The sequence below is a fragment of the Microtus oregoni genome, unplaced genomic scaffold (assembly GCF_018167655.1).
Source record: "Microtus oregoni isolate MIOR12 unplaced genomic scaffold, Mior012 000033F_ref0000390, whole genome shotgun sequence".
In the NCBI taxonomy this organism is placed as follows: Eukaryota; Metazoa; Chordata; class Mammalia; order Rodentia; family Cricetidae; genus Microtus; species Microtus oregoni.
In genome coordinates, this window is record NW_024543092.1 from 27,714,699 (window position 1) to 27,739,627 (window position 24,929).

A 24,929-nucleotide genomic window follows, 5' to 3' on the forward strand; every position below is an offset into this window, starting at 1 on the left:
CAAGTTCATAAAACTGAATGAATTCAACATTTCAATGTCTCCTTTAGAGATAGGTGACTAAAACGTAAGCAGATGAAGCCTACCCTTAGCTAAAAAAAAAAAAAAAAAAAAAAAAAAAAAAAAAAAAAATGTGATCTCTGTTAGAACTCTAAGTCTTTTTTATTATTATTTTAATTTTTTATTGAGCTATACTTGGTCATCTGTATTAGTCTTTTTGGTTTTTAGCACAGCTGCTGAAGTGATACTGGGAGAGCAGACTTCACGTGCTTTCATGGAGTCCACAACACTGATACCTCTCTCTACTTACATTTGGTCTTTTCCTAAATATACAATAGTGACTTCAAAAATGCATGTTCAAAGTAGTCTGTGTGCATATAGATTCACCAAAATATCCCAAAATTTTATGAGTGTAATGAGAATAAAATCATTTTCAATTCTCCATAGTCTATATATAATTGCCTCAAACTAATATGAAAATTTCTTATGGAATAAATTTTCAGTGTCCTTTTATATTCTGTATATTTATGATTTATCTTTTCTCTTATTTTTTAGGCACACAAAATTTCCTTTGTCTATTGTCATCTGTTTAAACCACTTGAATGAAAAATCAAGAGTAAATGCTCAAAGCCTAAAGCATGAGAATTACTTGAGGGCTTCCCATTAACCTTGGCTTTTTTTTTTTCATCAAGACAATTCAGACCTGTGTCTTTCTTCTTTCTCTTTGGTACATTCATTTTATATAATATAATTTTACTTTATGTATATTTTTGTTTGTGAAGTAATATATTGAAATATGATATAACATAGTTGATGGAAATATAGTTCCTTCCCATTTGTTTTTAGTTAACATTACAGATAATGTCACACTATAGTGTGCTTCTTGAAGTACAGAGTTCCACAGTAGCAAAATGGAAAGGGGATGTATGTAGGGTAGCCGTGGGAGTTATGATATACAGCATCCTAGCAGATGCCTCACATAAGAGGGTTTTGGAATCCTTATGACATTATATCTAAAGATATAAAGAATATTATAGGACTTGATTTATTCTTTTTTATTGATTTATAAGGTGCTCTACATTTTTCTCTACTCCACTCCCTGCCTCTCCCGTCCCCTTTTCAACCCTCCCTCAAGGTCCCCATGCACCCAATTTACTCAGAAAATATTGTCTATTTCTACTTCCCATGTAGATTAGAACTATGTAAGTTTCTCTTAGTGCCCTCATTTTTGTCTAAGTTCTCTGGGATTGTGGGTTGCTTATTCTTTTAAAAATACTTGGTATCTCTTTTTTTTTGGAGAAAAATACACAATCATATTTTAAACTAATTTTTACTGACTTAGTCAAAATGCTTCAAATGGTTTGTACATTTTTAACAATTTATTTCTTAACAAAAACTTTTCTCTGGGATTGTGGTTTGTAGGCTGGATTTCTTTGCTTTATGTTTAAAAACTATCTATGAGTGAGTACATGTGATAATTGTCTTTCTGTGTCTGAGTATTAGGCAACAATGCGGACACTAAGAGAAACTTAAATAAATCTAATCAACATGGGAAGTAGAAAGTAGAAAAAGACAAATTCACCTGAGTAAATTGGGAGTAAGAAGACGTTGGGAAATGGTTGAAGGGGGGAGGGCAGAGGCAGGGAGGGGAGCAGAGAAAAATGTAGCACTCAATAAATATCAATAAAAATAAAATAAAACCACAACTTTTCTCATTTTCCATACCAATTCAATTCCCATTCCCTCCACTCCTCCCATTTCCTCCACTTTTCCCCACCTCACCCCCATCCAGTCTTCAGAGAGGGCAGCAATCAGTACTCAGTACTCAAGTGCATCATATAAATCCACCTCTTTATTGTATTTTTGCTATGGGTTTTCTTTCTGATAGTTTTATTTTTTAGTGTAGCGATGGATTTATTTAATAACGGAGATTAAAAATTTTAGAACTGATCTTTCCACTTCTTTATGATTCCTCCATTACTAATCCCTTATGTTTGTTAATAAATAAATTGGGCAAAAGTCTTAAACCCGTTTTGATACCTTATTAACTATATTCTGTTGTGTATTCCTCTATTTATAGTTCTTGAAAATTTAGTTGATCTTTTTCACTCTTGAATTTTCTCTAATATTCTACACTAAATTTCTTCTCATGTCCTCACTGTGTCTTATCTTTATTAATTTCATAGACTATTTTTATATTTTATTTAATGTCTATTGATGAGCATACAAAGTAGTTGGTTTTGTTATATTTTTATAAGTATATTTTCTCTATTTATTTCTTTCCTTTAACCTTTTGTGTCCTATTATATACACACACTTGTTCCTTTCTTCTCAGCAATGCCCGTCTTTCACTTTTATGTAGTATGTATTCCATTATCTCATTTGAAGCTAACCCTACCTAATTAATACTACTTTGTCTTATCTTATTGCTGTTATGTAGTTTCATGAAATTAAAGTCAATTTATATCTCCAAATATAAATACTGAAACTCTGAACTTGCATACAAGAGAAAAATCCAAAGTTTTATTTATGATTGATTTATTTTATTAACATCAGTCAGTTTTATTCTTCTTACTACAAAGAACATAATTACACTCTTTATGAAGAATGATATTTCATCTTATTTTTGTGCCACATATCATGGATGTAGTCACCAGTTGGCTGACATCTACCCCTACTTCTGTTTATGTTGAGGGCAGTGCAGCAATAAGCATGTATGTTCAAATATGTCTAATGTAGGATCAAGTTGGGCATTTGCCAAGATGTGGTGAGGGAAGTGAGAGAAGTTTAGAGAAGGTAAACTATTATTGTAATGTATTTTATGAGAGAAGAATCTATTTTCAAGTTTGAAATAAGTGAGTTGAATCTATGGCACTTAATAATACTACTGAGTGGGGTTTTCTATTGCTTCTTTTCTTAAAAAAATGTTTTCTATTCTGATTAGATTATTTCTCTTTATTCTTTCTACTACTGTTTTGACTTGCTGGATTATTTATCTGGCTGTAGAGAGAGTGAAGACATTATTTGATAAGTATCCTATTCTTACTATAAACTTGTAATATAGAGAAGGCTACCCTCAAACATGATCTGATTGCCCAGATAGTCTCAAAGCAAATAAAAACATAGAAAGTTACATATATCAGTATGAAAATGACACTGTAAAGATTATTATAAAGCAGAAAGACACCTTGATATATTGTTTTTGTATAAAATATGATCATCTTTAACACAAGTATGCTAAAAAATAAGCCCACATTGTTTCATATTCTGGAAAAGGTGAGTATACAAGTATTTATCTAAGAGAGAGCACTAAGGACTGACAAAATAAAACTACTCAACTAAAGTTTAGTGAATTTATTGACATTACTAAGAGGACCATGGTTGAATAGGGGGATGGGGGTATTCATCACGGGGATCACCAGTGTGTAAGCTACAGAACCCATTTTGATTGTAATCCTGGAGTTTTTAGGGATTGGCATACAAACAAAACAAGAATAAAATGGTACCATGGAAGATGGTAATCTAGGCTTTTGATTTCTACATAAATTGAAGAAAATTTTGTCAGTCAGAGAATCCCTTCTCCAAAGCATTTAATTGTTGCTGCTTGTGCAATCCTGGAGATACATTTTTGGATTTCTGTTTCCTGCATCTTCTAACAAAATCAATAGAAAATAAAAAGTGTTTAGTACAACAAAAGCCCTGATATGGGATGCCATATTTCTATAATCCAATAAATTACTTTAAATTTTGGATTAGTCTCACTTGCTATCCTTTAAAATTTACTGAGAATCAGTTATTTAAATAGCAATTATTGCACATACATATTATTACATATCAATAAATCAACACTAGCTCTCAAAAACTTTATTGATAGCCGGGCGATGGTGGCGCATGCCTTTAATCCCAGCACTCGGGAGGCAGAGGCAGGCGGATCTCTGTGAGTTCGAGACCAGCCTGGTCTACAGAGCTAGTCCCAGGACAGGCTCCAAAGCCACAGAGAAACCCTGTCTCGAAAAACCAAAAAAAAAAAAAAAACTTTATTGATTATTGATATGATAACAATATTCATATATTCTTGATTTTATACTTCTATTTTCTCCTTAGTAAAATCTATTCCTCAATGAAAGTAATATACATAATGTGTATATTCTGTTTTATAAGATAATTTTTTAAATTTTACATATTTTTGAAAGCATCCTCCTATAATTTTTAATCAATTACCACATTTTTCTCTTTAAAAATCTCTAAGGTTATTATTTTCTGTATCATGTATCATAAATAGTCACATTCATCCTTTCATAGTATTAGATGTTTGCATTGTTTAAAGCAAGTACAATTTCTCATATTTACAATGAATTCAATTTTATGTGAGAATGAAAACATTCTGTTTTTTTTTAAGATGTTCCTGTGTCCTAAATATCTGACAATAATAGAAGATAGAATAATATTTTCAGGATATACAAGTATCTTTAGAAGAAAACCATATCATCATGTAATCTGAATATTTGTATTTTGAACTATTTAAGATGATCCATTTTAGGATGAAGTATAAAAATAAATCACTGTTTTTTTTCAGACGCTATAATCATGTTTTATTTTTCCAAATTAACCCCATTAATTTAGCCATGCATAATATTAACTCAACTAACTTTAAAAGTATGTTTAAGACCACAGAAGATGACAGTTTAAATACTAACCAAAGACCACAATCATGTGATGTCCAATGAGAAATTATTTGACTGTAAATGTCTGAAATTTTTAATTGTGTCTATCATTCTTAACACGTGGTAACATTGTCATTATTTTGGTGACTGTGCCTTGGACATCTTTGTTTCTAAAACTGTAGATCAAGGGGTTCAGCATGGGGATCACCACTGTATAAAACACAGAGCCAACTTTGACTGTGAGCCTTGAGTTCTTAGAGTTAGGCACACAAAAAAGGAATAAAATAGTACCATGGAAGATGGTGATGGCTGTCAGGTGTGATGCACAGGTGGAGAAAGCTTTACGACGCCCACTGGCGGAAGGCATCTTGAGGACAGTAACAACAATAAACAGGTAAGACAAAAGGATGATGAGAAGTGTGCTGACAGCATTGAAAGTGGCAAAAATGAACAGCAGTAATTGATTGATGTGAATATCAGAGGAAGAAAGGGCTAGCAGTGAAGAGAATTCACAGAAGAAGTGATCAATTCTATTGACACCATAAAAAGATAACTGAACAATGGAACACGTCAGTGTCAAGGAACATGTAAAGCCCCATGCATATGATCCCATCACCAATGTAATACAGAGTTTCTGAGACATAACTACTGTGTAGAGCAGAGGGTTGCAGATAGACACAAACCGATCATAAGCCATAACCACCAATAAGAAGGCTTCCGTTACCACAAAGACACAAAATAAAAAGTATTGCACTATACACTCTATAAATGAAATGATTTTGTCTTTTGCAACAAGGTTCACCAGCATCTTGGGAGCAATGATGGAGGAGTAGCAGAAATCCACAAAGGAGAGGTGGCTGAGGAAGAAGTACATGGGGGTGTGCAGTTTAGGGTTAATTCTGATGATGAGGATCATGCCAATGTTGGTTACTACAGTGATGTTGTAGATGGCGAGAAACACTAAGAAGAGTGGGATTTTCAGTTCCGGGCAATCTGAGAAGCCCAAGAGGATGAATATGGCCCCGCTATTGTTTCTTTCTGACAGCCACATCATTGGTTTGTAAGAGTATGAAGATTATTCCTGAGAATGAGAAAAATTATTAGAAGATAAATAAAAATTATGTGGGAGCAGTGAGCCCCCAGATCCTGAATTTCTTGTAAACAACTTGTTTTCCCCTGATCTGATCCTACAGCTGCTCTGAGCGCTAGACCCTCAGGAGTTCCTCATGTCAGGAGAGTGGTTTCTGGTGCATTTGGTTGGGGCGTGGCTATCCCTATATAAGCTGCCCCTGGACATAATAAAGGGGGCATTCCTGAGGCATTCTGGCTTCAAGGATGACTCATCTCTGTCTCTATGTCTCTGTAAGTCTTTGTGTGTTTCAATCTCCAGCCCCTTGCCCGGTTCACAAACTGTGTGGCGGCACATAGAGCACAGACAGGCGTGGTGTGCTGCAATCAGTGAAACACTTATTCACCTATGAAACCTGGAGATCAAAGCAAAGTATGCCTTTCATCATCTATTGTCTTAGATGGACTTATTGCCTTAGATGGACTGAAGGATATTTTAAATAAGGACCAGGGCTCAAACTAACGAAAATACCATTTTTAAAATTTCTTCTTAGAAACACATTGAGTTAAAATGCAAATTCTTGACATTTTTATATTTCTTATAGAGTGAGATTGTACTATACTTATTATAAATTAGTTAATTTTTCATCATTAAATGATATAATTTCCTAAATGAAAGGGATAATGTAAATATGAGACATACATACATATTTCATACATTTCATATTTTCCGTTCTCTCCTATTCTCACATCCCATCTGTCCTTTACCTGTACTGAAGATTTTAGATGAACCCCTCATCACATCTCCACAGAAGGAAGGCACTCCACTTCTTTGTTATTTACCCAAGCACCAAAAACCAAGGGCATAGCCAGGTCTGGGTCTTCCTTCCAAAACTGTCATTCTGATTGAAAAGTAAGAAGACGGAAAACAATCTTCTGTATGAATGTTCAACCTGATTGTAAAGAATTTTAGAACATCTTTTGTCTGAGAGACTTACCTTATATTAATAGTTTAAGCCTTAGAAGCACAAACCTTTGGGGGCAATCTTGCCCCATTCTCTTGAGATCTTAAAGTTTTCTGTGGAAATTAATGACTTCATATGATGCAACTTTAAGAAATCACAGATTGTCATATTTGATGCCATAATTACATTTAACTTTTGGTTCAAACATCTGTTAAATTGTTAGTTTTTTTCTTTAAAATTTTAAATCACAACTTGTAGTCTGATTTTATAATTTCTCCATTCTAATAATATTGGATTATGCATTTTTCTTTATTATTGATGGATTTATATTTGTTTATATATATTTACAGTTGTTTTTCGTGCATGTATATCTGTGCTTCACATGTCTACAGTACTCAAAGAGCAAGAAAAATGTGTCATATTCTCCAGTAAGTGAAACCGATGCTTGTTAGCTACCATGTGAGTGCTGGGAAGTGCTCCTAACCACAAAGTCATCTCTCCATCTCCAAGTGTGTTTCATGTTTCAAGTCTGATTCCTGAATCTGCAGATAACTAACTACTCATGTGATATATTTGTGCCTCTAATATCAGCCTTCTTGTGACAATGCCCATCTTGTACTTTCACAGTATCCCAATGTCAGTGCTGGCCATCTTTGCTTTTCAGATGTTTCAAGGCTACCTTTCATTTCCTTGATTTATTGATTCATTCTGTGATTTTTCATGACTAAGTTATTCAGTTAACCAGTGTTTGATTATTTTCACCTATCCAAAGCAATCCTCAGATTCAATTTAATATCTAGTAAAATTCCAAAACAATTTTTTACAAGTCTTGGAAGAACAATTCTCAGCCTCATATGGAAGCACAAAAGAACCAGGTCTCACCATTACTGATCTGAAGTTGTACTAACAAGCTATACTAGAAAAAAAATCATGATATTAGCATGAAATAGACATGTTGCTTAATGAAATAAATCTGAAGTCCCAGATATAAACCTACATACTTGTGTTAAAGAAACCAGAAATATACACTGGAAACAAAGATAGCATATTTAACAAATGGTTCTGCTCAAACTAGATGGCCGCATATAAGAGAATCCAAATAGATCCATACTTACCAACATGCAAAAAACTCAACTTCAAATATACCAACAACCTGAACATAAAACCAGATACACAGAACTTGATAGAAGAGAAAGTGGGGAAAACCCTTGAACTAATTGGAACAAAAGAAGACATTCTGAACAGAACACTGTTAATAGAGGCACTAAGATCAATAACAAATGGGACTTTATGAAACTGAAACACTTCTATAATGCAAAGGACATAATAATTAGGACAAAGTGGCAATTTACTGAATGATAAAAGATTTTATGAAGTCCACATGTAATACAAAACTAGTATCTAAAATATAATGAATTCATGAAACTGAATATCACAAAACCAATAACTAATTAACAAATGTCGTAGAAATATAAAAGAAATATCAGTAGAGAAAACTCAAATTGTTGAGAAACACTTAAAGAAATGCTCAACATCCACAGTCATTAGAGAAATGCAAGCAAAAACTACTTTGAAATTCCACCTGAAACCTGTCAGAATGGCTCAGATCAATAACAGAATTTACAGGTCATGCTGTTGAAAAAGAGGAGCAATGAAAACACTCTTCCATTGCTGCTGGAAGTGAAAACTTGTATAACCACTATGGAAATCAGTATTGTGATGGAGGTGGGTCATTTGTCTATCTGTTGCTGTCATTGGTTAACTAATAAAACTGCTTGGCCTGATAGGACAGAAAAATTAGGTAGGCGGAGTAGACAGACAGAATGCTGGGAGAAAGAAGCCAAGTCAGGCAGTTGCCATGATTTTCCCACTCCAGACAGACGCAGGTTAAGATCTTCCCTGGTAAGACACCTCATGGGCTACACAGATTATTAGAAATGGGTTAGATCAATATGTAATAGCTAACCAATATGAGGCTGGAACTAATGGGTCAGGCAGTGTTTAAAAGAATACAGTTTCCATGTAATTATTTCGGGTATAAAGCTAGCCGTGCGGGCAGCCAGGTGCCAGGAACGTAGCCTGCTGCTCCGAACTACAACAATATTGTTGTTCTTCAAAAAGATGGGAATCAACCAATGTCAAGATCCAGCTATACCATTCTTTATCATATACCCAAAGGATGCCTTCTCCTACCACAAGGACACTTGGACAACAATGTTTATTGCTTCTCTATTTATAATAGCCAGAAATTGGAAATGATGTAGGTGTCCATCAACAGAAGAATGGATAAATAAAAAGTTGTATAATTAAGTGTAGAGATAAGTCCCACCCTTTAGGGGGCATGCTCGCCTCGGGCTAATGTTTGCCTATAAATCTGGCAAGCATGCTCACAGCGCTTGTTTCTGCTTTCCTGGTCTCCGCAGGAACCGTGGTTCTTTAAGTCTATTTCTCCATTAAAGCTGTATATATTTTTACAATCTGTCTACATTCATTTACGCCGTTACATTTTGGCATCCAGCATGGTGGGGGGGAGGGGCGGGGCGCAAGCTTGATCTTTCCAAACCATTGCGAGCAAGATTAGCTACCGCAGCTCAGGAAGCGATATTGGACTCAAACACATAGCCCTCTAGCTAACACAGCACGCTCCTGGGTGCCATTATTTTTAGTTCTTGACTTGGGCCCCAGTGCCAAGCCCGAGATACACTCGGACTTCAGATCCATAATATCCAGAGAGGCAAGTGGATCTCTGGGAGTTTGAGGCTGGCCAGGCAGTGGTGGCGCACTCTTTTAATCCCAGCATTCGGGAGGCAGAGACAGGCGGATCTCTGTGAGTTCGAGGCCAGCCTGGTCTACAAGAGCTAGTTCCAGGACAGGCTCCAAAACCACAGAGACCACCACTGACAGGAACCGGTCATTGCAGGTAAAAAAAAAAAAAATTCTTTTATAAACAAAATATCTGACCACGTTACCATTCAAGAATTTAACAGTTTTTTTCATTGTACCATGTGGAAGATTTTACAAGAGGTGTCTATCACCCCACATCTATGGATCCTTCTGGGATTCGTAGTTTTCCTTGGCATTATATGGTTTGATAATAGAAATATGATAAAGTCTTTACAAGACGAATCCAGGATTCTTAAGGCAGAGGTTGAACGCTTAAAAACAATTGAGAATGACAACAATCTTCTCAGGAATCAGTTTGAAGTTCTCCGGGAAGAGAACAGATCTTTGATTAACATGATTCGATCAACTGAGAAAAATTTAAAAAAGGTACAGGCTGATGATAAGGAGAAATTCATTACTATGGAAGAGGGAACAGCTGATTTGGATTGTAAGCTTCAGTCCCTTTCTGTAGGAACTGAAACATTAACTGAGAGAATCAAAACTGCTGAATGTGACAATCAGATTTTGTCTAAAGCTTATGACAGATTGGGGAAAGATTGTCAATACAAGAAGGCACGGTTGATGCCATAAAAATTATGTCCAAAGATGAGATGTTATCTCTAATGGACAAACTTCATACTTTAGAATCCTCAATGAAGGCTTTGGAACATAATTCTGGACAGGAGATTCAGACATTGCAGAAGGCAATGGTGAATAGAATTGAAAAGATTGAGGAATTTCTAAATTCTGATGAAGAAGAGCAAAGGGTAGAAAGGCAAATTTTAACTACATCTGTGGGTAAATCTCTCCGGGACAATTTCCACAAAGCCCTACCTACAGCTCTACCTGCCTTTCCAGTAATAACAACAGAGAAGGTGATTGGTTCCAGAAACCCTAGGTTCATAAAGGAAGATACATGGGAGCCTGTTCATATGAATGATCTCAAAGAAATTAAACAGGCTCTCATGACTTTTGGGATGCATTCCTCTTTTGTTAAAGAGATGCTAAAATCTTGGGCCACGACAAGCAGAGCAACCCCCTCGGACTGGCTCCAGGTGAGCTCTGTGGTACTTGAGAGTGGACCACAATTGAAATGGAAATGCTTATTCAGGCAAGAGGCTAGACTTTTAGAACAGCAGGAAAAAGCGAAGGGAATTGACATTTCCCTAGACAAAATTCTAGGTGAAGGGCTCTTTTCCGACTCTCAGGAACAAGCTAATTTGGATGAAAACACACTCTCCATGTCTACTACAGCAGCCTTAAGGGCTTGGGACAGGGTACAAGACCCAGGACAGAGAATGGAATCATTTGTCAGAGTTAAACATGGTCAGAGAGAACCCTTTAGTGACTTATTACAAAGACTAACTAAGGCTGTACAAATAGGGATATCTGACCCAGAAGCAAGACGTATAATGATTGAGTCTTTGCCTTATGAAAATGCAAATGTGGAATGCAAAAGGATTTGGGGGCCTTTAAAGCTCAGATCAGCGCCCTTGGAAGAATGGGTCTTGCATACACTGAATGTTGATACATTTGATTATGGCACTGAAGCATGGGTAGAAGAAGCAATTTCCAATGGTAAAAGGAGACACCAGAATACCAAATGTTTTAATTGTGGCAAAATGGGTCATATGAAAAGGAATTGTAGACAACGGATTTTCAGAAATAATAATAATGCATCTTCTAGAAATAACAGAAATAGGAGGACTCAGCCTTCAGGTTTATGTAGAAGATTTGGAAAAGGCAGACATTGAACAAATGAATACAGGTCTACAAGAGATAGACAAGGCAACCTGATATAGACAGGAAATGTGAGAGGTGGGGCTCACAGGCCACCATGGCAAACATGGTTCAGTCATTTCCAGTTTCTGCAGAAAACGTGCCTCATCAGGACAATTAGGAAGTCCCATGCCTAGATCCCCTTCAATAGAAGAATAGATGAAGAAAGTGTGGAATATATACATATTAGAGTACTACTCAGCAGTAAAAAAACAATGGCACCTTAAATTTTGCATGCAAATGGATGGAAATAGAAAACACTATCCTGAGTGAGGTAACTCAGACAGTACAGCAGCTATTAGCTCATAATCTTTTACAGCTGTTTTAACTTCAGTTATTGGAATAAACCTCAGGTCCTTGGGTTCCCTAGTAAAGTACTCCACAGACTTCTCTGTCTCCCTCTTCTCTATAATGTGTGTACATAGCTTTTATAGAGACAAAGAGACTTAAAGTGGTATTTGAAAACACAAATCTGAATTCAGCTATGTGTTATATAAATGCATGATTTGCAAAAACATGGAGCACATGACAGATAAATAGATTTTAAAAATATGCATATTTATATAATTATCATTTATTTGTAAAATGTCTATTGTTTTAAAAATTGTGATTAGAATGGAAGACCTTACTGTGAAAACATGGGCACTTAAGGAAAAGGCTACATGTAAATAAAGCTTGTTCAGGCTGAGGGAAGAAAGTTTGGAGAAAGAATGTTTTGTGAACACAGGCTATATTTGGAATTACATAAGAGATTTAACTATTAACCATGAGTAGCAGAGTAGGGTAAGTATGGGCAACATCAGCTGATAACTATAGTCAGTAACTCCTGCAGAGCCTCTAGTATGTTCTCAGTGTTAAAAAGATAATGTGCACATTTTTTATAATTACCAGTTATTCTGCCTTTCATTGTATGCTATGTATGAACACTGCATACCATACAATGCTTCATAAAACATGTAATTTATGACTCAATTAAAATATCTGTCATCTTAAAACTATTACATCCGGTAAAAGTAATTAATTTTAATTGCCATTAAAGATCAGCAACGTTTAGTCTCCAGGGTTTGTGTCTCAAAGGGTGAAACAATAAATACAAGAATGTGTTTGTCATTCACACTCACAGAGATCCACCTTGACCTGCAAAAGATTTGCTTTAAGGCTGAAAAAAAAGGTAGATATTAATTTTCATCAGAAAAATAACTTGATATGATGACAAGTCATTTTTATGTATGCCATCATCAACCAAGATGAAATATTCTTATATTTAAATACAATATATATCTACAGGTGAGAGATCCACTTATATCTTAACTCAATGTCTTATCTTGATACTGTATTCCAGTATATCCTAGTTTTAACTATGCTATTCTCATTATGCCTGATAGTTTAAAGTCTTCTTTATCCACAAGGAAAGTATGATTGTTTTAAAACAAGTTAATATTTTGACAAGAAATACAAATAGGGATATAATGCTTGCTAAATGAATGAACATCTTTGAATCTACACATGAGTACAGTAGATAGAGGTATATAGATTTGTCTGTATTTTCACATCAATGGAGTACATCTTGAACAGAAATATGTGTGTGAATGTGTGAATATGTGTGTGTATGTCTCTGTGTGTGTGTTTCCACCTTTCTGTCTTCTTTGTCATTTCTCTCTCTCAAACTCTCACACACATACACATATGTGCACATATGTGTAGAGTCACAGGATGACCTCAGAAATGTTCTGCAGACACCATCTACCTTGGTTTGCAAAATCAAAAATCTAGAATGACTAGCAAGCTAGTCACACATATGTACACAGGTCCATCTCCCCAGTACAGGGGCTACAAACTCTTATTACTATGTACAGCTGTTTTAACTTCATTTTTTGAAATAAACTAAAAGGCCACATGTTGACTAGTAAAGTACTCTGCAGACTTCTCTCTGTCTCTCCCATTCCATAAAGCTTGATATCCTTATATTCTATTCTATGTTTCTATTCTTTATGTGATAGAGAAAGAGAATAATAAATATATATTCCCTGTAAAAATTATTAAGGCTGATTTTAGAAAATAGTTTCCCAGGGTAAGATACACAATCATTTTCAGATCCAATACAGAATGACAGAAATGTACATAGTATTTCATATATATGCATATTAAATATATTATTATATGACATAAATTATGTTTAAACATTTGAGATTATTATCATTGTATAGAGGGTTACAAAAATTTGTGTTATACAGGCTAATAGTTTATGAATATATATAATGAAAATGAGAGGCTACTGTAATAGGTATATATTAACTAGAAGTAAAGGTAAAACAATTCTCTGTTATTGCAACAACAAGTACTAAAACTTACATCCTGGCATACAATTTAACTTAGTAATTGTATTGCCTTTAAGAAGCTGAACAAATAATTTGGGATTTTATGTGTGCCCTTTGGGATAAAATGTGTGCCCTTTCGTTTTCTGAGCAGCTCAAAATTGAGCTGTTCAAAGAGTAACTTGCTTTTTAATCCAAGAACTATAACGTATTGCAGCTGTATAGACATAAAAACCTACCCTGCTCCCTCATTCTCTATTTTATTTTTATTTTTGGGTAAATTCTATATTCTACAGAAGAGAAACCATGTCATTGACATATGGAAATAACAGTGGGGCCATATTCTCCCTCTTGGGCTTCTCAGATTATCCGGAACTGAAACTCTTACTGTTCTTGGTATTTCTCAGCATCTACAGCATCACGGTGGTAGGCAACATCGGCATGATCCTCATCATCAGAATTAACCCCAAACTGCACACCCCCATGTACTTCTTCCTCAGCCACCTCTCCTTTGTGGATTTCTGCTATTCCTCTGTCATTGCTCCCAAAATGCTGGTGAACCTTGTTGCAAAAGACAGAATCATTTCATTTTTAGAATGCATAGTGCAATACTTTTTCTTTGCTATCTTTGTTGTAACTGAATCCATCTTATTAGTGGTTATGGCCTATGATCGCTTTGTAGCCATCTGTAGTCCACTGCTCTACACAGTAACCATGACCCAGAAACTCTGCATCAGTCTGGTAGGGGCATCATATGCATGGGGACTGACATGCTCCTTGACGATGACATGCTCTGCTGTCCAATTATCCTTTGTTGGTGTCAACACAATCGATCATTTCTTCTGTGAGTTCTCCTCACTTATAGCCCTCTCATGCTCAGACATTCACGTTAACCAAATCCTCCTGTTCTCACTCTCCACTGTGAATGCTGTCAGCAGTTTCCTCATCATCCTCCTGTCCTATGTCTTCATCCTTGTCACCATATTCAAGATGCACTCATCCAGTGGACGCCGCAGAGCCTTCTCTACCTGTGCTTCCCACCTGACAACCATCACCATCTTCTATGGCACGATCCTCTTTCTGTACTCTGTGCCCAAATCAGAGAACTCAAAGCTCACATTCAAAGTGGCCTCTTTGTTTTATACACTGGTGATCCCCATGCTCAACCCCTTGATTTACAGCCTGAGGAATAAAGATGTGAAGGATACAATTAGAAAAGTAATGATGGTTAAATTGATAATTTTCCTCAATTCATCTTCTCGAGAACTTTGATGCTGGAATTAGTAAAGCAGTTTTAGAAACTTTAAGTGTAATATCACACTGAAATTAATAACTTAAACTAAAAAGAAATGGGAATTTTAAAAATAGAATTCCCTTTTCTCTGCATTTACTTTTCGGAAATAAAGCAGAGAATCTACTACTCATTAATATTCCACCCCCAAACTGAAATAGCACTATAATTTATAATCACATTTTAAAGATTAAAGACATATATCATGAAAGCAACTTATGTAATATACTTTCCATATCTCGTTCTATATGACACCATTTATTTGAGATTTTCAAAGAACATGTGTGATGAAAAAGTAGATTTATCCACTATGATAAGGCATAATATAATATTATGTAATAATATGTAATAATAATAATATTATTAGTTTTTGATGTAGATGGCCAGTATATAAGAATGAAAACGGAATGTACCCAAGCAATTTTGAAAAAAAAAAGGAAATAGAAAACGCATATGGGAATTTTAAAGTTTTATTTTATTATAATTTTACAAAGAAAAAGAAAACAAAATGCTTCTGAGATGGTTCAGTGGGTTAAATGTTTGCAATGTAATCCTGATTATCTGAGTTTGATCTCCTGACCCAAAGGAAATATGAAGGCAGAAAATTAGCTTTACTGAACTGTCCTCTGACTTCCACGTGGGACCATGGCACGTAGAAAACACCCCCTGAAAATAGCATATCCACCTAAGAACAAAAAATAAAGCATTTTAAAGAAGCTTGGTCTTTTTTATTGCTGTTGGGTTTTCTGTTTGTATGTTTGCTTGTTTTAATTTGGCCACAATGAAAAGAAAGAGTGGCATTTTGTAAATCTATCATATTAAGATTATAATTTATTCTAGAAATCGGATGAATATAACTAAGAACTACAAACACAATCCTGTGCCAAGGCATTCAATGAACATATTATTGTGTTGAAGTATTACTTTCTGTGTGTTTTGTATATATGTGATATGATCTATATATGAATTTGCATGAGAACAATGTGTAAAAACCTATTTGCTTTGTAATACACTTATGTCAACCAGAAATGGGTTTGAAACTGTCAATTAGAACATAGTGGATCAGCATTAGGAACACATTTTAAGCCATTACTGGCCCCTTCCCAAGAACTCATATCACCAATAATTCAGGAGAGTACTTTTCTGAAATTTTTATCTCCAAAAATTTTTATCTTTGGATTTTGTCTTGTGATCCACTGAGTTCAACCAAGTACCTATGTATAACCGCATGTTTCTGAATATCACAAGAGATTGGTGGGATCACATTGGAACACTCAAATAAAGACAACGATTATCTCTTCTCTACAATCCACCAATAACCAACAGTTCAGCAAGGTATGGTATGGTCCTATCAATCCCTCCTCACCAATGACCTGCTAACAGGCACATTTTTTTTTGTTGCAGATTTAAAGTAAGCAACATTGGTTGCTGTAATATCATGCTTGTAACCTCCTCTCAAAAGAAAATAACAAATTAAAATAAAATAATGTCACTGACTCCTCCGGGAAATGACGTGTTCCTCTATTAATTATAACCTGTCTAATAATAGCCACAGTTGTCACATATCCAATTCTTCCATACTCCTACCACTCTTCTCCTCTGTCTTTCCCACCTCTCCATCTTTATTCTTTAATTGTAATGACATTGGAAGCTTCCGTGTGTCACACAGGATACCCTTTGTCCCAGTTTATTTGCAAATGTTCATTGCAATGAGTCCTTAGTTTTGTTCAAGGTCCCTAGCTTCTGCTACCACATCAGTATTGAACTTACACTGAAGCTCCTCTTTGATATCCTGCTATTGCCCCAAGTCATGGAGATCCTGTGCCTGTGGATCTGTAGGACCATATCCTTCATGTCCTTCAGTACATCACAAATGGGGTAGATGTTGGCGTGGGCCTAGGTGTCAGTGTAATTGGTCAGCCTGGGTCTCTGCCAAGCCTCTCCTCTTCTCAGTCTACCAAGAGCCACTCTCCTCCATGCCACCATTTTCACAGCTCTGCAGTGGCTAGACAATAGCCGCCCTGGCAAGGCATAGGTCCAACTAACTCAAACTCAGTTCACTGCATATACTGCTGCACAGCTATTGGTGACGGGAGAAACCAGCTCAATGGAGACCTTGAACATCCACATGATTTCAAACAGCAGCCCAGGTCATGGACATCTGCATGGCTTTCGGTGGTAACACGGGCATATGTTGTCTACACAGACCACTGCTGTAGTAGGTCCAGAGACTCAGACATAGCTTTCATCAGTAGTGGGAGCCAGGACCTCATCATTGCCTCAGCTGGGTGCACCAGCTCCTCATATGGGCCTTTTCCTCACCACCTTTGTGTCTCCAGTTCCACCTTTTTGCACAGAGTAGGAACGGCTCTGCTTCCCTTTATCTCCCTTCTGTCCAGGACATATGCCATCTTTCTCATCACTCCATCGCACATTTCTTAATCAAAGTGTGCCCAATTTCCTGGGGTCTCAGGGCCATGGTGATGGCTTAGGTGTATATATGAAGGCATTATTCTATCTATGCCCCCCCTTCCTTCTTCATTTGGTGTCAATTGATTTGTTTTTGTTTAGTTGGTGAGATTTTGAAGTTCACTATACTTAGTAGATATAATCCTTTTGTTCTAAGCTTAGTTTACAAATGGTCTCTGGAGTAGTTTGAATGTTATTGGTCCCCATAAACTCATAGGAGTGGTACAATTAGGAAGTATGGCTTGATGGAGTAGGTGTGGCCTTGTTGGAATAGGTGAGTCACTGTGGTGGTAGGATGTGAGTTCTCCTATGCTCAAGCTACTTCCAGTGCCACAATTGATGTCCTTCCTTTTGAAAGATGGAGAACTCTTTCTGTTTATTCCACAGCACCATCTGGGCCTTCATACTGCCATATTTCACTATTATGATAATGGACTTAACCTCTGTACTATAAGCAAGACATTCCAATTAAATACTTTTCTTTGTAAATATTGCTGTGGCCATGGTGTCCTTTTACAGCAATAGAAACCCTGCTTAAGATAGTCTCCTTGGTGTGACAGACTTTTTCTAGGGACACAGTACATACCCAGGTAATTCAGTCCAGAAAGGAAACCCACTATAGAACTAAAGCAACCAATACACCCAAGTCAAACTAGAAGCATCAATAAATTTATACTGAGTCGATAAGCAAAGTTGAAGAATTGCTTACAAGAAAGATGACTCATAAGTAGCTTCATAACTGAAAAGCTCAAGCCAGTGCAGGTGAGGACTCATGAAATCTGCTACCCTAGCACTCTCTATAACTAGCAGGTAACTGACTGTACAGTTTCAAGAATTTACTGTCATTTTTTTTCAGAGTTTTATGTCCAGCAACTGTTTACTTTCCTCTATAAAGCTTGAAGGGGTCTCCTAGAACCTTCCAAGTCTCTGCTTCAGAGATACATGACATTTCATTTACTATTTGAGTTTTATGAATCTCCTCCTCCATTCTGGAAGGGATATTTAAAAGCAGAATAAACTTCTAGACAATATTATCCCATTCTAGGAGTTGTTCTTTGGAATATTTTCTTTAATATACAAGCAATGTTATATGAATTATTCCCAATATGACAGGGACTTTGTGCTTTTGCACTCACATTAACTGTAATCATTATCATAAATCTCACACAAGATCAAAATAATTAACATTTAGAAATGGATGTGGTAGGAATGTAGGAAATTTCTTAGTTGACAAGCTATTGGAGGTTAATGACTCCTGAGAGAAGCAGAGACATTAATGATTCCTAGTACATTGCTCTTGCTCCAGTTAGATGTCATTCATTCATGGTAATATAAGAGAACTAACAGGGATCAGTGGTCTTCACAAAAGGAAGAGGGAACATGAAGATGTGAGGGTGATATTTTGGTGTACCTTAGGAGGAGAAAGAGGTAGGGTCTTGGGGACTGGATATGATAAAAATACACCACATACTTCTATGAAATTCTCAGTGAAGAAATGACAATATTTTTAAAGAGTGATTGATATTTTTACATCATGAATGAAATAAATAGATAAAGTCTTTTAAAATTACGTTTAATTTTTGATCCATACTTTTGTACAGATTATAAGGTATCTCCTATAAGTTCATATAAATGTTGGACAAATAATATATAATTACCTGAAACTTCTACTGTTACTTCAGTGTGAGTGTATTAGGTATCATTCTTCTAGCTCTTTTGAGATCTGTAATATTTTATAATTATTTGTCTTCATATACTGAATGAGCTAACAACAATCAAGAAATAAAAAATTCTTAACCAAGTATGTTATTAAATAACATATTTGACCTATTTATAATAAAAGGATATCGACTGCTTTTATTTTTCATAAAATAAAGCACAAAAGTTAAATTTATTCTTCCGGAATAAAACTCAATTTGCTAAAATCTACAATATTAACTATATTACTTTTAATAGAAAGTATTTAGTCAACCTTTATAGACACACTTTACATAAAGGACGCACTTGTGTAATGTGTTCAAGAAGAAAAGACTTTAGTGTCTATTATTTTTCTTACTGTGTCCTTGACATCCTTATTTCTCAGACTGTAGATTAAAGGATTCAGCATAGGGATCACCACTGTGTAAAATACAGAGGCCACTTTGACAGTGTGCCTCGAGTTCTTGGAGTTGGGCACACAATACAGGAATAGGATTGTGCCATGAAAGATGGTTATGGCTGTCAGATGGGAAGCACAAGTGGAGAAGGCTTTGCGCCGTCCGCTGGCTGAATTCATCTTCAGAATGGTAACAACAATGAGCACATAGGACAAGAGAATGATAAGGAGTGTGCTGATCTCATTAAAAGTGGCAAAAATGAAAAGCAACAATTGACTGATAGATGTGTCAGAACATGAAAGTGAAAGGAGAGAGGAGAACTCACAGAAGAAGTGGTTGATCATGTTGAAACCACGAAAAGATAAATTCAGAGCAGAACAGGTAAGTATCAAAGAACATACTATACCCCAAGCATAGGATCCTAACACCAGCAAGGCACAGAGCCTCTGAGACATGGCTACTGTATAGAGTAGAGGGTTACAGATGGCCACAAACCTGTCATAAGCCATCACTCCTAATAAGAAAGATTCAGTTACCACAAAAGTACAGAAAAAAAAGAATTGCACCAAACATCCTATAAATGTTATGGTTCTGTCTATTATAACTAGATTTACCAGCATCTTTGGAGCAACAATGGAGGAATAGCAGAAATCCACAAAGGAGAGGTGGCTGAGGAAGAAGTACATGGGGGTGTGCAGTTTGGGGTTAATTCTGATGATGAGGATCATGCCGATGTTGCCTACCACCGTGATGCTGTAGATAGTAAGAAATATCAAGAAGAGAGGGACTTTCAATTCTGGGTAATCTGAGAAGCCCAAGAGGGTGAAAATGGCCCCGCTGTTATTTCCATCTGACAGAGACATAGCTTCCTTTTGTAAGAATCTAGAATACCTAGAAGTAAAAACAGAACGTGAAGATATAGCCAGCTTGTTTCACACTCTTCACAAAACTTGGAGAATAGCACATAGTATCTTACAAAGTTATTGTACATATAATAAAGCTGGTGCATATTATTAAAATATCATAACTGTTGTAAACAAAGTTAATATTAAAATAAGTTATTGAATAAAATCATAGCCTCTCAAATAAAAAAAATTATTGAGAGATGGCTCAGTGGTTAAGAGCATTGCCTGCTCTTCCAAAGGTCCTGAGTTCAATTCCCAGCAACCACATGGTGGCTCACAACCATCTGCAATAAGGTCTGGTGCCCTCTTCTGGCCTTCAGCATACACACAGATAGACTATTGTATACATAATAAATAATAAATAAATATTTAAAAAAAATTCTTGAGATATAAATTGCAAGATGCGTGTGGATGCACTTGACGCTATTTCAAATAAAATATTTACATACAACTTTCAGTGGTATTGGATTGTTTAGGTTCACAGAATATAAGCCAAAAATAACATCATGACTACTTTATCGGTAAGAAAGAGCCAGGAATATGTAAAGGAATCAAGTTATGCATTCTGTGCTACAATATTTGAAGTATAAACAGTTCTGATTTCTCACCATGAACTATTGCCTGTTTATTTCTCAGTAATTTGGCACAGTTTCTCTCACTCAAAGGGAATCGAATTTTCTTATTTGTATATAGAAGAGCTACTGATTTTTGTGAATTAATTTTGTATATATTGAATTTGCTGAAAGTTTGTATCAGCTATAGGAGTTTCCCTGTGAAAACTTTTGGATCACTTATACATGTTATCATAGCATTTGCAAATGAAGATATTTTGACTTCTTCCTTTCCTATCTGAATCCTCTTGATCTTCCTCAGTTTTTTTTTTTTTTTTTTTTTTTAAATTTCTCTAGCTAACACAGTTTGCTATACTGAGTAGGCATGGAGAGAGTAGACAGTCTTCTTTTGTTCCTGATATTAGCGGAGTTGCTTATAGTTACTCTCCATTTAAGTTGATGTTAGCTATGGACTTAATGTAAACTGCTTTTTTTTTATGTTGATGTATGTTCTTTGTATTCCCAAACTCTCTAGAACTTTTATAATGAATATTATATTTTTCAAAGGCCTTTTTATGTATTTAATTTAATTAAGAGACAGAAAGGAAGCATATATAGATTGGGGGAGAAGAGAGTAAAGAATCTAAGACTTGTAGAGGGAGGAAAAACCAAAACCAAGACATACTATATGAGAAAAAAAGGAATCTATTTTTAATTAAATATAAAAAAATCAAGATAAAATTTAGGTAACACTTGGCTTGATGTATAATACTCAAATTAAAAGTAGGAATTGAAATTTAAAAAATATTTTTATAAGATGAAGCAAAAGTCCTGCTCATATTGCAAATAAATTCAGAGTATTTATGAAAAATGATAGAATTTTATTTTTTTAATTTATTTTTATTGAGCTCTAAATTTTTCTCTGCTTTTGTCCCTGCCTCTCTCCTCCTCCTTTCAACCCTCCCCCAAGGTCCTCATGCTCCCATTTTACTCAGGAGATCTTGTCTTTTTCTACTTCCCATGTAGATTAGATCTGTGTAAATGTCTCCTAGTGTCCTTATTGTTGTGTAAATTCTCTGGGATTGTGGTTTAGATCTGGAGGATAAGAGGGAAAAGATATGGAATTAAGGATTAATTATTTATTAAATGTTTGTAATGTCTTGCAGGAGTTTTTCAAAGGAACTCACATTTTCTGTTTATTTATGTGATGGCTGTTATATCTTTATTATTATTTAATTTATTAAATATTTGGTAAGGATTTTTATCTTTTGAAAAAAGATAATAAACTCTTCTTTGTTATATTAATTTTATTCTTTATAATCTTAATCTCCTTTTTATTGTTTTGATTAGCTGACAATGTTTATTTTACATCACATAAATGTCTGAGTACTCATCCTCGATTTATATTCAAGATCTTATAAAAATGAGAATTTCAGGTTCATACACCTGATCTTTCTCCTACCCAATGCACCAAATTTAACAAGATTCTTAAGGTACTTACCTAGACCAGGGCACCTAAAGCCAAGTTTCACAGAAAGAGTGTACCCTGTGACTCTGGCTCACTCATAAGGCTTTAAAGAATATTCTACTCATGAATTCTGAGTTCACTTTAATATTAATATCTAGAATTTAGAAGCTAACTTGCTAAGAACAAAAAAACACTCTCCTTTTTGAGAGTGGCAGTTGGATTCTTGTATTTATTGTTACAACCTTAGAGACAGGAACCTTTAGAGACTATTGCTACATCCTCTTAAGATCATAAAACAAGCAATTAAAATTAATCACTTCAGTCTGACATAATTGTTGAAGCAATTTAGATCATAACTAATGACAGCTCATGAGTATAATGTAATATGATTAGTATATGTACATATATTATATATATGTATATTACAAACATGTAAGTAGCTCATGTTATTCCATAGCCAAAGAATGACCTCCTCAGTGTTCTAGTACTGTGAGATATAATATACTGTAGAAATCAATATTATTGCATAGTAATTTAATCTTTTTGCCAGGCATGATGTTCTCTCTCCATAGGATACTGACAATATCTGAGATATATGAATATTCTGCTCTCACGTCATTATGTTTCATGAAAGATGAAAAAATACTTTATTAAATATAATACCAAATAAAGAAAAAAACATTCCTTGTTTTCTTCATAGTAGATGCTTCTTTCCTCAGTCGATGACTCTACTGGGCCATCTAGTTAATCTTAAGCCATTTTGTTTCTTACAAAATGAGCATTTTGGGGATATGGGCTTTCATGTTTCACTACTAAGAATCCAGCTTATTTTTGAGAAATCTCTCAAGCTCAAGGGTTTGCTCTACATATTGTAGACATTACTGAATATATTTGAAACATTTAGTTTTAAATTTATTTGCCTTGTACTTATCGTTGAGTTTGCTTCTTCTTGAAAAAATAAAATGTACACAATAGCATGAATTTTATTATTTCATTTATCAATACCATAAAATTTCCTCCATAAAAATTTATTGAATTTGAAAACAACTTTACATGTTACTCGAATAAAATAAAATTTAACAATTATTCAGAGAGAAGAAAATCTACCAAAACCAATTTTAAATGTTTCTTCATGAAATGGCAATTAAATATCAATCTTTCACATGCCAATTAAAAGAAAAATGAAAAGTATTCATTCCAAAGTAAACAAAATTACTCTACACTACTAATTTTCTTTCTGTAGTCAAGTCACGGGGTTTTAAAGAATGAAGTATACCATGTTGAAACTATTTACAAATATATACCAACATTCAATCACTCTCTTTAGAAAAGTGTAAAGAAGGTTTTATCTAAGTTTATCATGCTTTTTGGTTGGCAGAGGTTGCTTGTTTGTTTCCTGACTACATCTACTCTCTTTTCCTATCTCTGCTTGTAAATCCCACCTTCCTCTATTCTGTGCTGCAATAGGTCCAAAGAACATTCTTTCTTAACCAATGGAATTCACAGCAAACAGAGAGGAATCCCACATCACTTTTCAATTAAGCAAACATATATAACTGCTATTATATGTATCTCTAAATATATGTATATGTTTGCACATATACATATATATGTAATATGTATACACATATATAATATACTATTGAAAATGAACTATTACAGAAACATTCAAGTATCTGGTTTTTCTACTCATATGAGGATCATCATTAATTATAGCGTACTATATGAATCAATACTTAGAATTATAGAAGTTACAAAGCATTTTCTCCTGATGGAGAAATTCAGGAAAAGGAGTTAAATGCAACAGGAAGATACATAAGTACTCATGCATTCATTCATTTATTACACGATCATTCATGGCAGGTTATCATGGGCCCTATACTATATTTAATAGGACACAGGGAGGAAAAAAATCTGTTGATTCATTCTGCATATGAAAGATGATTTTTAAAAGTAAATGTGGAATTGTATTCTGAGAATGCTGCAAAGACTGTTACTAGAGATGTTATTTTAAGAAGGGAAGTCAGACAAGGCCACAGTATAGTACATTTATGCAGTAAGAAATGATTTATTCAAATAACTATAAAAGTGTTGCAGAAATTTTGTCTTGTTTTATTTTTGCAATGTACAAGCACATTTCTTCTCAAACAATTTCATAATGCTGGAAGGTGCTCCAGGGCTACCAAGGAAGAAAAGATGCCAGTGGTCCAATACAGCAATATACACTGCACACTACCATACTGATCTGCCAGGAACGTGTGCTCACTCGTGCAATAGAGGTAGGATGGCTATGGGACTAACCACTTATTTCACAGTGAATATTAATCCAGGTCTGTCTGCATGATCAGTACTATAAAACTTCCCAAAAGTTTTGTTTAGATCATTGGACCTTGTGAGAGTCTATGATTACAGTAAATAGTCAATGATGTCAAACTATCTTCATAATGTTTATACATATAATTTGTTTTGCTCTTATAC

General features: G+C 35.0%; 3 protein-coding genes across 3 annotated transcripts; 1 reads left to right on the forward strand and 2 right to left on the reverse strand.

The window, feature by feature from the left end:
- Positions 1-4,755: 4,755 nt before the first annotated feature.
- Positions 4,756-5,712, reverse strand: LOC121466563 (olfactory receptor 5D18-like). Its single transcript, XM_041680342.1, has one exon. It carries the CDS (start codon positions 5,710-5,712, stop codon positions 4,756-4,758), a length of 957 nt encoding a protein of 318 aa, XP_041536276.1.
- An 8,265-nt stretch (positions 5,713-13,977) lies between these two features.
- Positions 13,978-14,943, forward strand: LOC121466405 (olfactory receptor 5D18-like). The gene has a single exon (XM_041680101.1). The coding sequence runs from the start codon at positions 13,978-13,980 to the stop codon at positions 14,941-14,943; it is 966 nt and encodes a 321-aa protein (XP_041536035.1).
- A 1,135-nt stretch (positions 14,944-16,078) lies between these two features.
- Positions 16,079-20,390, reverse strand: LOC121466492 (olfactory receptor 5D18-like). Its single transcript, XM_041680227.1, has 2 exons — positions 19,464-20,390; positions 16,079-16,105 (listed from the first exon to the last, which is right to left on the reverse strand). The coding sequence occupies exons 1-2, from the start codon at positions 20,388-20,390 to the stop codon at positions 16,079-16,081; spliced, it is 954 nt and encodes a 317-aa protein (XP_041536161.1).
- Between the last annotated feature and the right edge of the window lie 4,539 nt (positions 20,391-24,929).

What these genes read in the sequence shown, in the direction of transcription:
- LOC121466563 (XM_041680342.1), bottom strand. Translation starts at nt 5,712, where the DNA reads ATGTGGCTGTCAGAAAGAAACAATAGCGGGGCCATATTCATCCTCTTG.
- LOC121466405 (XM_041680101.1), top strand. Translation starts at nt 13,978, where the DNA reads ATGTCATTGACATATGGAAATAACAGTGGGGCCATATTCTCCCTCTTG.
- LOC121466492 (XM_041680227.1), bottom strand. Translation starts at nt 20,390, where the DNA reads ATGTCTCTGTCAGATGGAAATAACAGCGGGGCCATTTTCACCCTCTTG. An exon ending in GAAAAATAATAGACACTAAA is followed by an intron (nt 16,106 to 19,463) that starts GTCTTTTCTTCT and finishes TAAAAATTTCAG; the next exon opens with AAAAGTACTCTCCTGAATTA.